Below are 16,174 nucleotides of genomic sequence, written 5' to 3' on the forward strand. Positions count from 1 at the left end.
TCTTTTCTTTTCTTTTCTTTTCTTTTCTTTTCTTTTCTTTTCTTTTCCTTTCTCTTCCTTTCTCTTCCTTTCTTTTATTTTCTCTTCCTTTCTTTTCTCTTCCTTTCTTTAAGGATCCTTTCTGCTTTTTACTGGCATGGTCATTAATTCTTCAGTTAGGGACATTAATTGAGTTTACATGCCTTTCTTGTTGACCTAGAGACAATGTCAAATTAAAACCATTTCAAAACCAATTCACCCCATATCTGAGCTTTCACACAAGGCATTGTTTATGCAGAAAAAATGTCAAAACCTGGAATGCAAACATTCTTCAATACTGGAAATACTTTTATCTGGATCTGGATTTCAGCCCAGACCCTAATTCAAATGACTGTCAAACTCCACTCCTGAAAACAAATGACCCATGCAAGATATGTGCTTTTGAGTCCATATACTGACACTCTGAATGCTGCACTTAAGAAAGCTTTTACCTCTCAAGGCAGCTCATGCCCTACCAAGGCCTTTCTATCTTTCAGCTACAGCAATATACAGAGAAAGCAGCAAGAGATTTTGCTGACATTTCTGAATTTTACCTATTATTGTATCTCTTAGCTTCAGTTCAAATTTAATTTTTGCCTTTTCAAATTTTAGGACCAAAAATAACCCGACCACCTCTGAATGTAGAAATCATAGAAGGGTTAAAGGCTGTTCTTCCATGCACAACAATGGGAAATCCAAAACCTTCTGTTTCATGGATCAAAGGAGAAACCGTTGTAAAGGTGAATAGAGAATGAAATTTCAGTATTGCTGGCTATTTGCTAAAGGTACTGTGATAAAATATTATCATAACTTGATAATATTGTGATATTATCATAACTTGATAATATTGTGATATTATCATAACTTGATAATAACTGTGATAAAATATTATCATAACTTGCAGTTTTTCCAAATTCTACTTGCTGGGAAGAAAGCATTTGGAAAATCCTTGGCTCATCTCACAAATGCCTGCATTCACATTAATTCTGCCTATAAACAAAACATTTACTGTGTCTACATTTTACATTACTTCTATTACTACTAAGCATGGCCAAGTGCTGAAAAATACATTTGTGAGTATTTTCATAAATAAGATCTAGGGAGCAGCTTTGGGCCCAAAGATCTAGGGCCCTTTGAAAGCTGTAATTTACTGGTCTGCAAAAATAAGCATGGGCCATTGTATTTTGACAACGCTGAGCAGGAAGAACTGTCCCCAGATTCTTCAGTTGCAGGGCAGCACAAATCATTTTTATGCATGTAAGCCTAATCTTTGCAAATGGACATTTGGTGCTTTTGTGGGCAGGGTGTATGTAAAGCCCTCACCTTGGTCCCTTCTTCCTCTGGCAGGAGAACGCTCGCATTGCTATTCTCGATTCGGGGAATTTAAGGATCCACAATGTTCAGAGAGAAGATGCGGGGCAGTATCGGTGCATAGCCAAAAACAGCCTGGGCACAGCCTATTCGAAACCTGCAACGGTGGTCGTGGAAGGTGAGTAGTGCATGCACTGGGATCCAGCTCTTTGCACTGACCTTGCAAGCATACACAATTAACTTGTATTAAGCTGAAGTACCAGCTTGATGTTGATAGAAACATACTAGGATGACTCAAGAGGCGGAACAAGGGAAAGGAAAGGAAAGTAGAATGAGAAACAGAAGTTTGTCCATTGCTGGTTGATGGTGAAAGAGTCATTGCCTATGGCTGCTGCGGCTCTGGTGGGAAACTTGCCTGAGTAGGGACTCCCAAATCTACCTACTGATTTTCCCTTTGGACTGAAGTTTTCCAAGAGGCCAGCTTGTTTCTTGTTTGGAAGATCTCACCAGAACTGTTGTGGGTTATACACTATGGCTTGTGGATTGGACTAATAGGAAGCTGATGGCTCTGGAAACTGGCTGCAAGGAGACAGCTGCAGCTCCAAATGGTGCAGCTTTATGTGTGTGTCCCTTCCATTTCCCTCTGATTTTCCATCTGAATTGGTTGATTCTTCAGGTAAACAGAGCTGTTCTTTTAGAGGACTTGCACATTTTCTGCCTGCTAAACTGAACACCAGATTGATTTTTCAGTTTCTGGTCTTTATGTGCACAGTATCCTTTTATTTACAGAAGGTGTTTGCTCTCTCGTATAAATCATAGCCAGTTTCATACTGCTGAGACCAGTGGACTGCAGGGGCAACCAAATGTAGGCAATGGAGCATTCAAGATTCCTGGATCCTGAAAGAGAAGTTGGGTTAAGCAAAGTTTTGCAGAGTGGGAAGAGGAATGACTGAGTCAGTAGATGAACTCTTTTTTGTTTCATTTTCAGAATGAAATAATCTGTACTGCAAAAAGTGAAGAGGAGGGTCTGTTTGCCTAACAAGCTTCAAAAGATTGTTACAGTTACATTTGGCCCGAGACTATCAGAGGTTATTCAGGGCACAATCCTGTTTCTGAAAGGACCATTGACTTCCTTCTGGGAGGAGGGTCAGGTGTATTAGAACTGAATACAAATTACTGTAGGCCTGCTGTTTTCCTAAAAAATGCATTCATTTTCATTTCTTTTTCTAATATTTACACTTCAAGTATGTTAGAAATTCCTTGAATAGTTTAATACAGGAAGGTAACTGTTCCTAATCTAGATTCAGAGCTGTGTTTCTCCTCAACTCAGAGTGATGAGGCAGGCTGATGGTACTCAGATGTGACTCAGTACAGCCTTGGACCTAGGTTCTGCTTTGGCTTCACTGCTGAGGAAGTGGCCAAAGACTAATTAAGAAATGACTGAGGCAAATGCTCATTGCCATGCTTGTAGACCCCTCCAGTCCATGCAGAACAGCCACAGGTACTAGGGCTTTATTGCTCAGATCTAGTAGACTGTGTAAGGGAATATAAAAGTGGGCTGCAACTGCTCCAAAATATGGGCTGTGAAGGTTGATACCTTGTTTTGTCCTTGTCTCCAGAATCATACAGCCAAATGTTAATTCAAGGAATGGCAAATTAATCCCCAAATATCCTACTTGCAAAGGAGAGTCTGTGTGTGCTCTATTTAAAAGGAGAAAGATTAGTTCTTAATTAATCAATGGCAGCTCAGTGCTCCTGTACAACCTATCCCTTCATGTTCCCTTCATGTGTTGTGTTAACAAAGCAATGCTGTTCTCTGCGCTCGCCTTGGTTTTTCTGGTAGGGCACCCATATAATACACCTTGTTTTAGGCTACCACCCAAACTAGACTGATGCATGTTTGTTTTACTTTTTTGGCTCCCAAAATCTGAAGGTAATAATCCTGACTACAGCTTACTGTGTACACAGGTCTCTTCCCCTCCTGGTATTTTAGATCAACTCTCATGAATATTTAAAATACAGACTTATTCACATACCTGTGTATGCATGCATGTGCACACACACATGCTCAACCCCTTGCACACCTCTTTTATAGGCTGGCTCACCAAGGTTATCATTATTTTTAGTATTCCTTCCTTTATACCCCCTTAGCATCAGCATGTTAAAATAGATCCATGTCAATAATAATTTAAAATGACTCAATGCAGGAAAATCACACTTCAGTCGGCCTTCTCTGAGCATTCATTAGGGCCCTGTTTTCATAAAACTTAGGAAAACACGCTGTTTTCTGCTTCTCTGTAATAGCACTACAATATTTTTCTTAAAACCTGCTGTTACCACTCACTGGAGTTACCACCCTGCATAGTGTGGCTTAATTTTAAAATAAAATGACTAACATGGCTTGTTAACTATGAATATTTAATCCCGAAGCAAATGCCCATTCAAAGAACTGTGCAAATATTTATGCCTAGCTAAATCAAGATCAGGCGGGCCCCGATTTTTGAAAGAAGTTTCTAGTTTTCTGTTGTGAGCTTCCATTATAATGAGTTCAATGTTAGTCCTGCAATTAGTTCAAAGTGAGGAGGTATCCAGCTTTGGCAAGACACACTCTGTGAACACAGGTACACTCTGACACACTTTTAAATGACTTGATGAAGCAGTGCCCAGAAACAACAGCAAGTCTCCTCTGTGCTGGGTCCACCAGCTCAAACAACTGATGTCAGCCTTGGCCCCCGTGTTTGCACTGGTGAGGTGCCTTGCCGTCCTGCTTCTTGGCTAGTTTCTGCAGCCCAGGGCAAAACAGCATGAAAAATGCTGCTATTTTGATTTCCCAGATTGTTCTTCACTCCATGTGGTCTTTCCTCAACCTTTACAATACTGGCCGCTATTTACTACTCTTAAAGCAAAGTGGAAATACTTTGAAGGCTTTGTTATTTTCAAAGCAAAGTGTAAATAATTTGAGCAATGATTTTAGGGGAAATTTCTGGTGTGACTCTTGTCACAAAACGGAAGGCAGTGAAGGAATTTCTTAGTGGAACTGATGCTTTGGTTGGTTCTGATGTCAGCCACGGATTGGAAGGGAGGCGAGGGTCCTCTGCACCCTTCCCGAGCCCAGAAGCCTTCTCCCTCTCCTGGGGCGGGGTTCAGGCCCCTACATGCACGTGATGAACTAGTGAACTCTCATCAGTTAATGAGCCTTCGTACCCAGAACTGGGTCAGAATTTTAATTGAAAGGGTTGCAAAAGCCTGTCCATTCAGACTGCTTTTTTTTTTTTTTTTTTTTTTTTTTTTTTCCCCCTCCCTTTGCTCCAAGTTCAGGGCAAACCCATGTGCATTTGGACAAGTGATGGTGAAATGTTTTCTCTCCTTAAAAGGCAAAATCCATTAGGGGCAGAAACATGATGACAACGGAGGTGGCTGCTGACAGCAGCAAGTGGGCAGGGGAGGAGGGGACCAGGGAAGCCTTCTCCACAGCACTCTGCAAAGCCTGTTTGCTGGCCCTGTTAAAATTGGCATGTGAGGGTGAATTCATGTTGCTCACGTACATTTGGTGGTGCCTACAAGAGGTAACATGTCCACTGAGATAGAGGAGTGATATTATCATCTCGGCCGCTTGCCAAGAAATGTGTTTTTAATTTCCTGGAGACAGCATTTCTGGCCAGCAGTTTTGTATTCTTTTTCTAACTTAATCATTTTTCTAACTAGCAGTTTAATCGCTGCATTATCTGTTTTGATAACGAGCACTTCTGCTAACCCTAGAGTAGAAGAGCATTTATATACTGTAGTATATAAATGAAGTAGTAGCTTGCCAGAGGACTGGTCAATATTTATACAAATTTCCTGTTGATTGCTGTACCAATGAATAAAATGATTCTGTGGCTGAAAGGTTGCTGGATGAATTCAGGATTCAGGGCTGTGGTAGAACAGAAGTTTTCACTTGCTTAAGTGACTTGTATTTCCTTCGCATACTCAAAGGATGAACGTTATTGACAAGATGTTGGCTGAAATAGCTAAGGAGTTTCATCCAGTTTTACCTAACAATCACTGCTGTGGAAATAAATAGGAGAACAGCTATTACCTTCAGTAATGTTGACAGTTGTCCTCAAGTGCAGAAATTCCCACTGATGTCAATGAAAGCTGAAGGCAGAGTACAGACTCATGGGCTGTGCCAAGAATGTATTCCTTGGCCCTCGTCTGAGCATTTGACATCTGTGGGGTCTGCATGGTAGGCAACATTAGTGAGACGTCCATGGTTTTCTCCTTCATGTACTGCACAGCTGTAACACATGCTGCAGAACAGGAGGAATTTTCAGTTTTCATTGGTATTTGCTGTGACATTGATCCAGGCCATAAATAGGACCAGTCCAACAAAAGCTATGCAAGGGCTCATCAGGTTCAGCTTCTGGGCTTACTGCCTAAAACTGCACACCCTCTGCAGTACACATGGCTTGCCATGTGTAACAATGATATTCTCCATACCCATTGTGGATAAATTGTATGTCACTGAAAGGATAAATTTAAAGTAACAAGCTCTTGATCAGTGAGAGGCATGAGATTATTTCCATTTGGGCACACTTGTCAAACAGAGAGGGAAGCTGTCCATTTTTTATTTTATTTTATTTTATTTTATTTTATTTTATTTTATTTTATTTTATTTTATTAACACATGGAATAAATTCCTCTGAATGGTTTTGCTTTACTGTCTTGCAATCTTTTTTAGATGTGGTGCTTATAACCATTATTCAAAGTATATATAATTCCTGCATCAATTAAGAAGCCTGTATTGCAAAACAGCAGGGAAACTATACATTTTGTGATGACTTACAGGCCTGTTGATCTGGCTCTGTGTTCTGGCAGATTTTTGCTCTGTTTAGGAGAATGCTTCCCGTTCTCCTTGGGAGAAGCGAAGTGTCACTTCATGAATAGGTAGAATGGACTTCTGTCCTGTACGGTCTCCATTCTTAAAAGCAAATTTTCAAAACAAAATTGAAAAGTTGACCATGAATTATGTGCAGTTTCGAAGCAACAGCTGTTTATAGAAAAGATGTAAAAATATAAACCATATGCTTCTGTAACAGACTAATTTATTTCTATAGTACCAACTGTAGAAAGAGCATCTTCTGGAAATGAATTGTGTTACTGACTTTAAAATGTGCAAAGGGTTGTGGTGGATTATATACTAACTGAATTCAAGGTTGAGTGCTCTTTGGAGAGGTGTCCATCCGTTCCAACAGCAGCATGCATGTGGAGCTCAGGTCTTGTAGGAAGATGATATTGGTTGTTTAGTTTTTTAGCCTTTGCATAGTTTGTGTGTGTGTGTTTGTGTGCAGAATTCCTGAAAAAAAAAAAAAAAAAAAAAAAAAGGTCATAAGTTTTTCTTCTCCTGAAGATGAACAATCTTCCTTACCTTCCTGTGGTGCCTTTCTAGGTGTTGAACCCAGCTAGTGAAACCTCCATTACTCCCAGTTTGCTCAGTGGTGCCTTTTTAGTTTGATACCCTGAATATCAAAGAAAAATGTCATAAATTCATGGACTCTCATGTAAAAAGAAAAATCACATGGGTGGCTCTGGTGGTTATATAGTGAGTTAGATGCACCTCCATCTTGTTATTTACATGAAGTTGATCTTGATCTCCAGCCTGTGGCACCAGAGAGTCGTGGAATTAAGGAGTTTTGGAGTATACTGTGTGACAAGGTTTAATTTTTGAAATCATCACTGCACAACAGCAAGTCTAGAAATCAACAATCTTAAATCTGTCAGGAAAGAAAGAAAGCAAGAAACAACAAAAATTAGCTAGAACGAACAAGTGCAAGAATGTCCAATGTGCTTGTCAGGAAACTAACTGGATCCTCCAGAGACTTGATATTTTTGGATCTAATCTTCTTTCTAGTTTCCAGTTGGCATTGATTGAAGGCTACTAATCCCTTATCCAGGCAGTTTCCTTCATCCCTCTTTTGAAATGTTCCTTCTTGTCTTCCTCCTGTGCCACTATGTGAAAGCAAAAAAATGAAACAAATCAAGAGTAGAAGCAATGCTCCTCAGGCTACCCTGACTTAGATATTTTTTGTGTTCCAGCTCTGGTAGATAGAAGTCTTTTCCTGGCCACAGTTTATTGCTTACTACTAGCTACTAAAATAATACTCTGCCACAGGCCACAAAAATGTTCCCCTATAAGCCACTTGTGAAAGCTGCTTGAGCCTTAAAAATAGGAAGGTCTTCCTTGGAGAATCATTCCTTCAAAGGGAAGGATCTACCAGAGCATGTGTAGACTCAGTCTAGATTTTTTTTTAACTGTTTAATGATTGGGCACAGTGAGGGGACAACAGTGTAAGTGACAGTAGAAAGCAGTTCCTTGGCTATTTATTTAACAGGCTGCCCTCAGTAAGTGTAACACACTAGGCTCGTTTAGCTGTTTTGTGCATCTCTTCTGTAGTCTTGGGACAAATTTGCATCACAGATAAATCAGCAGACAAAAAAGTCACATTGTATTTCAAGTCACAATAACGAAAACATACATTTAATCTAAAGAACCTCTCTATTCAGAGGGACCACAGTCTGGAGATGGGTCCAATTTCAAATGAGAACTGCCTCTGGATGTGCCATCCAGCAAGTTTTCTACACTTTTGTGTCAACACTTCTGTGCTTGGAGCAGATGAGATAGAAAAGGGAGGTACCAAGATATGACCGCAGCACCTGGTCAGGATGTTTCAGGTGAGGTGGAAGTCAACCTATTTCCAAGAAGCAGACTGACAGTGCAAACCTGACATTTTGTACTTAAACACTGGGCTCAGTTTCCCCAGGGAAGTTCTGATACCAACAGCAAGGAGGAGCAGGCAGTAAATGGGGAATACTGCAGGTCACTGTTAGCACTGCAAAGGGTCTGGGGGGAGGGAGCACTGCAGGGAAAGAAAACAGAACCCAGCTGGCCTCTAATTACACCAGAGTAATTGTCTGGCCTCAGCAGGGTAGCGTGGGTGTAACTGAAAGCCCAGAATATCCCATTAAACCTCCTCCTGCCTACTGCAGTCACCATCGTCATTCTGAGGTTCTCAGATGCTGCAGATATGACCATAGCCCTAATTACAGGGTAATGGGGCAAGCCACAGGAGAAATAAAACAGCCGCAGACCTTCTGGAAAGGAACACACAAGCACGAGCTATTCGGCATGCTCCTACTCTGGTGTGGCATGGGCATGAGGTGTTTCCCACCTGCTTCCCAGTACCTCCCAGTGCCTCCCAGTGACTGTCAGTGACCTCCTGCATGGAAGAGATGCAAGGCAGGCTTCCTAGGAGAATAAGGTTTTAACAAGTAATATACCAGCAATCCTTCTTTAATGGGCTGTTTCCTTCTGCAAAAACCTCTCTCTCCTAACAGCAGACCTCAGAAAGACACCTTAAAGATACATCAGTTTCTCATATAATGGCATAAATTGTGTTTTAATGAAAAGAAGTATATACTGTAGACAAAATCCCTCTACCCTGCAGGCTGTGTTCGGTAGCTGGGAAGCATGTGCTTCCTGCACAACAAGAGAGTCAAGGACAGAGAATATCCCTAGCTGTCAGGTAAAGGGGGGCAGAGCAAACAGAGACGATTGTCCTGAAGTGACTGTCTTTTCAAAATGAGATAACAAAACAGAGCTGAAGATACAGTAGAGAGGGTTTTCCAGGCAATATGGAAATTTTACGGGGTCTAGTTAAATATCTACTTTTGGTAAGGTGCCTGTGGGCCAGTACCCCTTTTACTCAAGGCTGTTGTCCCCTGTCTACCAAGGACCTCTCCCACCTTTCTCATTCAGGGAGCCTGTGGGAGATGAATGCACTTTTTTTTTCCCACTTTTTCAACTTTTTTTTTTCCACTGTAACTGACTATTCCAAATGGTGCAGCACTAGATTTTGGTCCTAGCCAGTTCTAGAGTGTTCTAGTTTTCTTTTTAGGGTGCCTACACTATTAAACAGAGTGTGCTGGCTGTTGTGCTGCTGTGTAGGAATGGACCCTGCACATCCCCCAAACTGAATGCAGTCCCTCCTGGAAAGGACATCTCAGATTCAAAGATAAGGAACAAAGGTAGATTTCTGTATTCGGAGGATCCATTAGAGTTTTCAGCATTGAAACCCAAACGGACACAAGAGTAAAAGTGCTAGGATCATAAACACCATGGATGTTCCCTGTTCACCATTTGCTGTTACCCTCCAACAAGAAGCATCCTAGCAGCCACCATGAGCAGCACTTTAAAACAGGCAAAAGGAAGTACTTTTCACGTGGCATGCAATTAAATTTATGGCACTGCTGTTACCTGCTGGTGGAGAACAGATGTCAGGATGCTGCAGGGCTTATCTCAGTTTTGGGTATCCCAGCAGTGCCTGTCATTGCCTGCTGCAGGAAGACTTTTTTGTTTTGCCATGGAACTGCACAAGGTGATCCTGCTAGTTGTTGCGGAAAGGCAACCCAGGTGCTGCTTTTCACCAGTCACTTTCCCTCTGTGCTCTGGTTTCCAACACAAATGGGATGGATAGAACAGCTGCTCTTTGATTCAGGAGACCAGCAACTTCTGTTCTAGTCTTGCAGGCGGCAGTGGGTAATGGCAGAGATAAACAGCGTGTGGTGTGTCTTGATATGGTGGAAAGACAGATCATGGAGAGATCTGGAAGGGTCTTTCCTTCAGAGAAACCAAACACATCTATAAGACGAGTACTGACATGAAAAGAATTTCCTTATTCATTTCCTTGGGAAGTAATTTGAACACGTTATCCCTGCTTGTCCTTGAATCTGGTGTTTGCTCTGTATATAGAAAAGAACACTTGCACAGAACAGGTTTTATATAGTTACACAGGATATAAGCTATCTATTTACATTTTACTCCTCGTTATTATAGCTTCGCATATTTGCATGGTCTGCTTCTAGGATTCCAGAGACAACCACATGCGATGCAAAGTCTTTCAAAGATGAGAAGTTCCTGTGCCGGCCAGTGCATTTAACATTCAGTGAGTCCTTCTGCTGATGCAAATTGTCCCACTATCCATAAATCTTGGCGCTCACCCTAGAATAAGGTTACCTTGGAAAGCTATTGCCTTGCTAAGAAAAACTTGCTTTGATATTAGATACTAGAGCTGTGAGTCTGAAGGCATATGCTTCAGGATGGAGATGTTGTGGTTTCCTCCACCTCCCTTCCATGCACATCTCAAATTGTCCTGGCTGCCCACCTCGTGGGGTTGTAGTACAGCCTCAGGCCCAAGGTTGCATGTATGTATATTGCTGTGCTGTCTGGCCTGTGTTGCACGAGGTCTTAGAGCTACTGCAAGCCCCACACCTCCCAAATCACACACCAGGAGCCAGAAGTGCTTGGAGATTTTGAGATTTTGTAGAAAGTGTTAAAATTCCAAGTGCATTGGTGTTCTTGTCCCAGACTAGCATGATAACCAGCTGAAGGGCAGCAGTACAAATGGGGCAGGCTGATGGAGCACTGGTTGCTTATGGCTCTATGCAGGCTCTTGTCTAGGGCCAATGCTTAATAGTGCTGTTGCTTTAGAAATAATATAGGGGTTGTATGCATTTCCTACAGCATCTTTTTCCCTTGGATAATCTCTGTGCACGTGGTTCTCTGGCAATAAGCATGTTTGGATGAGGATTAAATAGAAAAAGGTAAGAAATTTGAGAGAGATAAGTGGAAATGTCTCATATCAGCTTTGCCTGTGGTGATTTGTTCCTCTTTGTAATTACTTGGTAGGCTTGCAATAAGATAAACTTTGCAAGTTTTGATGAGAATTACTCAGAGATCAAAGTGAAACTGACCTCACAGTTATCTTGGGTTTAATCATCAACCCATCAGCTTCAGTAGGGGGTGGAAGGGTGGCAGCAGGCTGCGAGCAGCAGCCAAGGCACACAGTGAGCTGTTCCCATACAGAGGTGTGTGGTGAGCCATGCGTGGAGCCGCTGCTGCTGCTTGCTGAAAATTTTGTTTGTTCTCTGAGCTGGGATCCAGCCCCACCATGTCAGCTAGTGAGACTGTACCTGGCTTGTTCAGCCTTGGCATGCCGCAGGGTGCAGCACACAGAGTTCATCAATGAATGCAACATGCAGCGGGTTTTCAGGCCCGATATCTCAGGAATTATTGGGATTTTACAGGGACTAATTTGAAATGTCAGGAAATACAAGTGCTGCAGCACATAAACATATTTTCAGACATCCCCTTATCTCTCACCAGTGGAAAGGAAACTGTAGAAACCTCTGCTTAGTACTGCTCCTTGGCTGTCTGGCTTAGGTTTATCAGGAGGAGGGAATGGATATGAAAGTAATGAATCTGGACGGAGATTTAGACAACTAGATTTCTTACTGGCAACGTGTCCAAACATGTTGGTGCAAGCTTACGGTCCTGCAGAGCACATAGGTGGCAAGCATAAATGATTTCTTGCAGGTTAGCAAGCAAGGTTCCAGCCTGGAGAGCCCCTCTGTAGCGAAGGAGCTGTTTCAATCTGTCATGCTTCAGTTATGAAAGAACTCCAGGAACATTGGCAAACAGAAATGAAAAAGTGCTTACAAACTAGTTACCAAGTGTTTACATGTGAACAGTGCAGAGGACAAAGGATTGCTGGGGTATTTGTATAAGGGAAGTTCACAAGATGATGTATACCACACCAGTTCTCCCAGCAGCACAGAGCATCAGTTCCCAACACCAGAGGAGAATACCTTTAGCTTATGGGAGCTGCCTTTACCCACTGCATTGTGCAGCATAGCTGACAGAAATTTTCAGCATGCAACTTTCATAACCACCCCAAAGGCCCTTTTCCTTGATAAAAGCAGAAAGCTCAGGGGAGGTGGGCAGGCTGGGATATCAGATTTTGCAGTGTGTAGAAACCAGGACTTGCTCACATGTTCAGCCAGGCCAAGACAGGGAGGGAGCAGCACCCGCTGTCTCTGCAGCGGAGTTCTCTGTGGCCTTAGCTCGGTTTGGACTACCAGGCACACTTTGCAGTATGCCAGAACTAGCAGCAAGCTCTCAAAGAGTGAATTTGTGCCCGTATTTACAGACTGGGTTACTTCACGTACACTGGCAAACGTTGCCTGTGTTCTCCTGGAAGCCAAAGGTCAACCAGCCCTGGTGGAGGCATGAGGAAAGCACCACTACCTACAGCCTCTGTGCTTGGCAGGGCCTGGTGCATCAGAGTCAGCGTTAAGGTCTGCAAAAGCCACCCACAGTGGTTGTCCTTCTTCAGTGGGCCTGGGGGTGAGGGTTTTAGTGGGCTGGGGGCTCTAGGAATGGCTCAGCCCTTTCCCAAAGGCATCTGCCAAGCCCCAGCCCACCCCTGCTGCTGCTGAGGTGCCAGTGTCCCAGTCCAGCCTGCTTTAATGGAAAAACAGGCCTGTCCCAGGCAGGTGGTGGCATCTGCCAGGACTGCTGGATCGGGCTGAAATCCCCTGGAAATGAAAGACAACTCAGCCAAAGGCAGAGGGAGGGTGAAGTCACCTGGAAAGAGTTAGCTGCCCAAAGTGGGGGGACCCTGCTTTAATCTTTTTATAGCGCAAAAAATTTCGTGACTGGGTTAAAGCCCTACTGTTTGGACTGGATGTTGTTACCTAATTCTCAGAAATGAGTGCAGCTGGCTGTGGTACAGATACCTCCTAGCAAGCCCCATAGCATGCAGCACATCATTTAGCAGGGCTATAAAAGAAAGGACATTTATTAGGGGGCTTGGGAGTGAAACTGAGCATGCTGGCTGGGCTTTTAGCTGGCTGTTTCATTTCCAGCTCCTCTGAGTGAGGCGCTCTGTTTCATTTTCTGCTAAAATAAATAAGTAAATAAATGGAGCACTCTCCTCCTGTCCTTCCCACCCCTGTTTTGGCATACCCTTGTGTAAATCCCTTGCCCTGACCCTGGGAGTCTCCACATGGATGCTGTTAACCTTGTGGTGATGCTGCTCAATGGGTGAAGGTCCTGGCAAAACCCACATTCAGGAGGATCTGAACAAGGCAGGCTTGTAGCCGAGGTGTAAGAAATCATCTGATTGCTGGGGCTTTTCACTCTGAGGCAAAGTGAAAACAAAACTGTGTCCTGAGCCCAGCAAATAATGTGAATTTTACATTTATTGCCATTTCCTGTTCCTTCCTCTTCCTGCCTTTCATCTGCCTGTGCCTCCCTAGGTTGCTTAGGTTGGCACCATCAGGGTCCCCACTTCTTCCTCTCCTTCGCCTCTTTTCTTGCTTGTGTAATAACCAGCTTGTTCTGGTAGCCTTGCTCCATTCCTGGTGGAGAGTGACACTGGCTGCTCAGACTCCTCCCACTGTAGTTTTCCCATGACGCCTCTGATGGGGCCAGGAAATGCTCCCAAAGGTCCTACCACATCCCCTGGATGTCAGCACAAAGCAGCAGGCACAGAGCGAGGGAGGGAAATGTTCAAGGCTTTTAATTTTTTCTTGGTGGTTTCCCAAAGGTAGAGCCCTTTAGAAAACATGTCCCTTTGTGTGCCTGTCAGTGGTGCTGGAAAGGCCATTGGGACATGAGGAGCACAGCCCTTGCCCTGGAGAATCTCTCATGAGTAAAATAATGTAAAAAAAAAATTTACAGTACTTCTGTTAAATATCTAAACCTTAAGTAAAACACTTTAAAAAAGCAAGTAAATGTAAATACTTTAAGTGCAAAAGTATGGAAATTGTAAATTGTTGAAACTACAGAAATGCACATGGCAGCACTGAGAGAGCTTCCAGCCTTCCACGCCATGGAGATCAGCCTTTTCCTCTGTTGGCCCACCTGCAGTCAGCCCAAAAGCCATCCTCCCTGTGCTGGGCAAGACACCTGTGGTTCTTGTATGTACCTCAACGAAGACAAAGGGTGGGAGGTCCTTCCCAAGCCTGCTCACCAAGGTCCCCAACAGTGGGATGGGGGAGAAAACCCATCGAGGGGGAAAACACATTTTTAACAAGTCTGCTTGATGTGCTTTAGCAGAGGTGAAGCTGACAGCAGAAACTCATGAATGCATATTTTCTCTTGTGATTTTTCCCCCCATATTTGGTCCTTTAGGCTGGAATGGCCTCATGCTTTGCCTTCCCTATGCTAAAGCCAACAGTGCCTTGGCTGCTGAGACAAGTACTGTCCTCAGTGCGTGCCTGGGAACCAGAGGAGCAGGATCCAGATTTTTGGCCCCCTGATGGGGGCCACACTTGATCTTGCTGTGGCTTTGCTCCCCATCTGTAAACCTGCCATGTCTGTTGAAAGGTGCCTATTTTTTCTCCTGTCTGACAACTCCATGCAGATTTTGGGAGAGCAGCAGGTACAGGGGATAACATGCATGCCAGTATCAGATAATGGCTAATGGAGTGCTGGTAGCTTTGGCATTAACAAGGCTGGATCAGAGCAGCAGTATCAGATCAGGCAGGGTCCTGGTGACACACTGTGCAAGTAACAGCAGCATGAGAAAAGCATGCAGGGCCATATTCTAGCTTTGGGATTTGATATTCTGGCTTCAGCAGGAGCCATGTGCACGTAGCCGCTGCCAGAGGACTGGCCCAAAAGTTTAGTGTTTCTCCAAATGAAGTATAAAAGTAATTATGAGCTTGGCCCGTATTGCTCGGGGTGGAATTCACAACCATCTGGTGCTAATGGTCTGGAGTGAAACCTTGGGAAAAGGCTTCATTTCGCTTGTTATTCTTCAGGGGAGTCCCTGGCCAGGCACTGCGCTGCCCCAGCAAGCGGCATCCGTGCGGCAGTGCGCAGGGAGAATCAGGGAGCTGAGATCAACACATGTCCTCCTACCCTTTCACTTCACTAATGCTGAATTCAGTCTTCCAAAAAACCCTGCCCAGGAGCTGTGCTTCCTTGGAGGCAAAGTTTCTAGGCTGTTGCCTATCCACTGACAAAACTGGCTTTAGGTGCTCTGTTAACACAGAACTCAGCTTTGCACAGGCCAGGATGGGATGGAAGGAGTTATGTGGAACGTAAATGCTTTTTTCAGTCCAGCTGACATCTTGCAGAAGAAGCCTTCCCTGCTGTTGATAGAAGACATCCCAAAGGCAGGGACAGACATTCAGGAGACCCTCACTTGTCCCCTCACTGCAGTGAGTAAGAAATGGCACAGAGCTATTCAGCCTGCTTCTATATAGACATTCAGGCATCTCTATTAAAATTTTTGGGTCAAAACTCAGATGTTCCACATGGGAAATGCCTTTTTTCTCTGTTTTCCTCTTTGTGGTCCAAATAGTGCATGTGAAATACAGCTTGTGGAGGCCATAAGAGCTGTGTTTCTGGATTAAAACACATTTGCAGCAAAAATACTTAAGTTCTTTTCAGATTTTTTTTTTTTTTTTTTTGGGGGGGGGGGGGAGGGAGGGGAAAGCCTTGTCTTCAGACTGTCCAGTAACCGTCTTGCCACAAAAGAAGCGGTGGAGGTGCAAAGTGAATTTAAAAACCTTATTCTTCCCTGCAGTCTCAGCTTCCCAAAGCCTTTGCCGGTTGTGCCCCCCATATAATGGATGCTCTCTCCCCAGGGCAGGCACTTGTGACATGGAAAATTCCAGGGTTTGTGGGTATCCACAGTCAGTCCTAATTGCCATGATCATATGGAGGAGCTTGTCTGACCCTCAACCTTCACATTAAGTGGCCACCCTGGTGATCCCCTGGGTGGTTTCGAACCGTAACTCACCTCATATTCACTGCAAGCTGTCCCTGTGTTTTTTTGCACAATGGGGCTGTGTATAGATTTACAGAGGTAAAATTTTGCCTGTAATATGTGGAATACAGCCACATTGCCCTCTTTCTTTCTATTCCTCATCCCCCTCCCAAGACTCATTTGCTGGGAAGCCTGTGCTCTGTTCTGCTTTTATTTGCAGGGATGTGGCCTATTTCAAGACTTGCTGG

The 16,174-nt window shown here is 43.7% G+C and overlaps 1 protein-coding gene across 1 annotated transcript in view; it reads left to right on the forward strand.

Annotated features, from left to right (window-relative positions):
• MUSK (muscle associated receptor tyrosine kinase) overlaps window positions 1-16,174 on the forward strand; it is a 54,583-nt gene that overhangs the window by 8,293 nt on the left and 30,116 nt on the right. Inside the window, exons 4-5 of the mRNA XM_035310821.1 lie at window positions 631-758; window positions 1,366-1,507. Of these exons, the coding sequence (XP_035166712.1) occupies window positions 631-758; window positions 1,366-1,507 (270 nt within the window). The remainder of the gene's footprint in view (window positions 1-630; window positions 759-1,365; window positions 1,508-16,174) is intronic.

This window comes from Oxyura jamaicensis, chromosome Z (genome assembly GCF_011077185.1).
Source record: "Oxyura jamaicensis isolate SHBP4307 breed ruddy duck chromosome Z, BPBGC_Ojam_1.0, whole genome shotgun sequence".
In the NCBI taxonomy this organism is placed as follows: Eukaryota; Metazoa; Chordata; class Aves; order Anseriformes; family Anatidae; genus Oxyura; species Oxyura jamaicensis.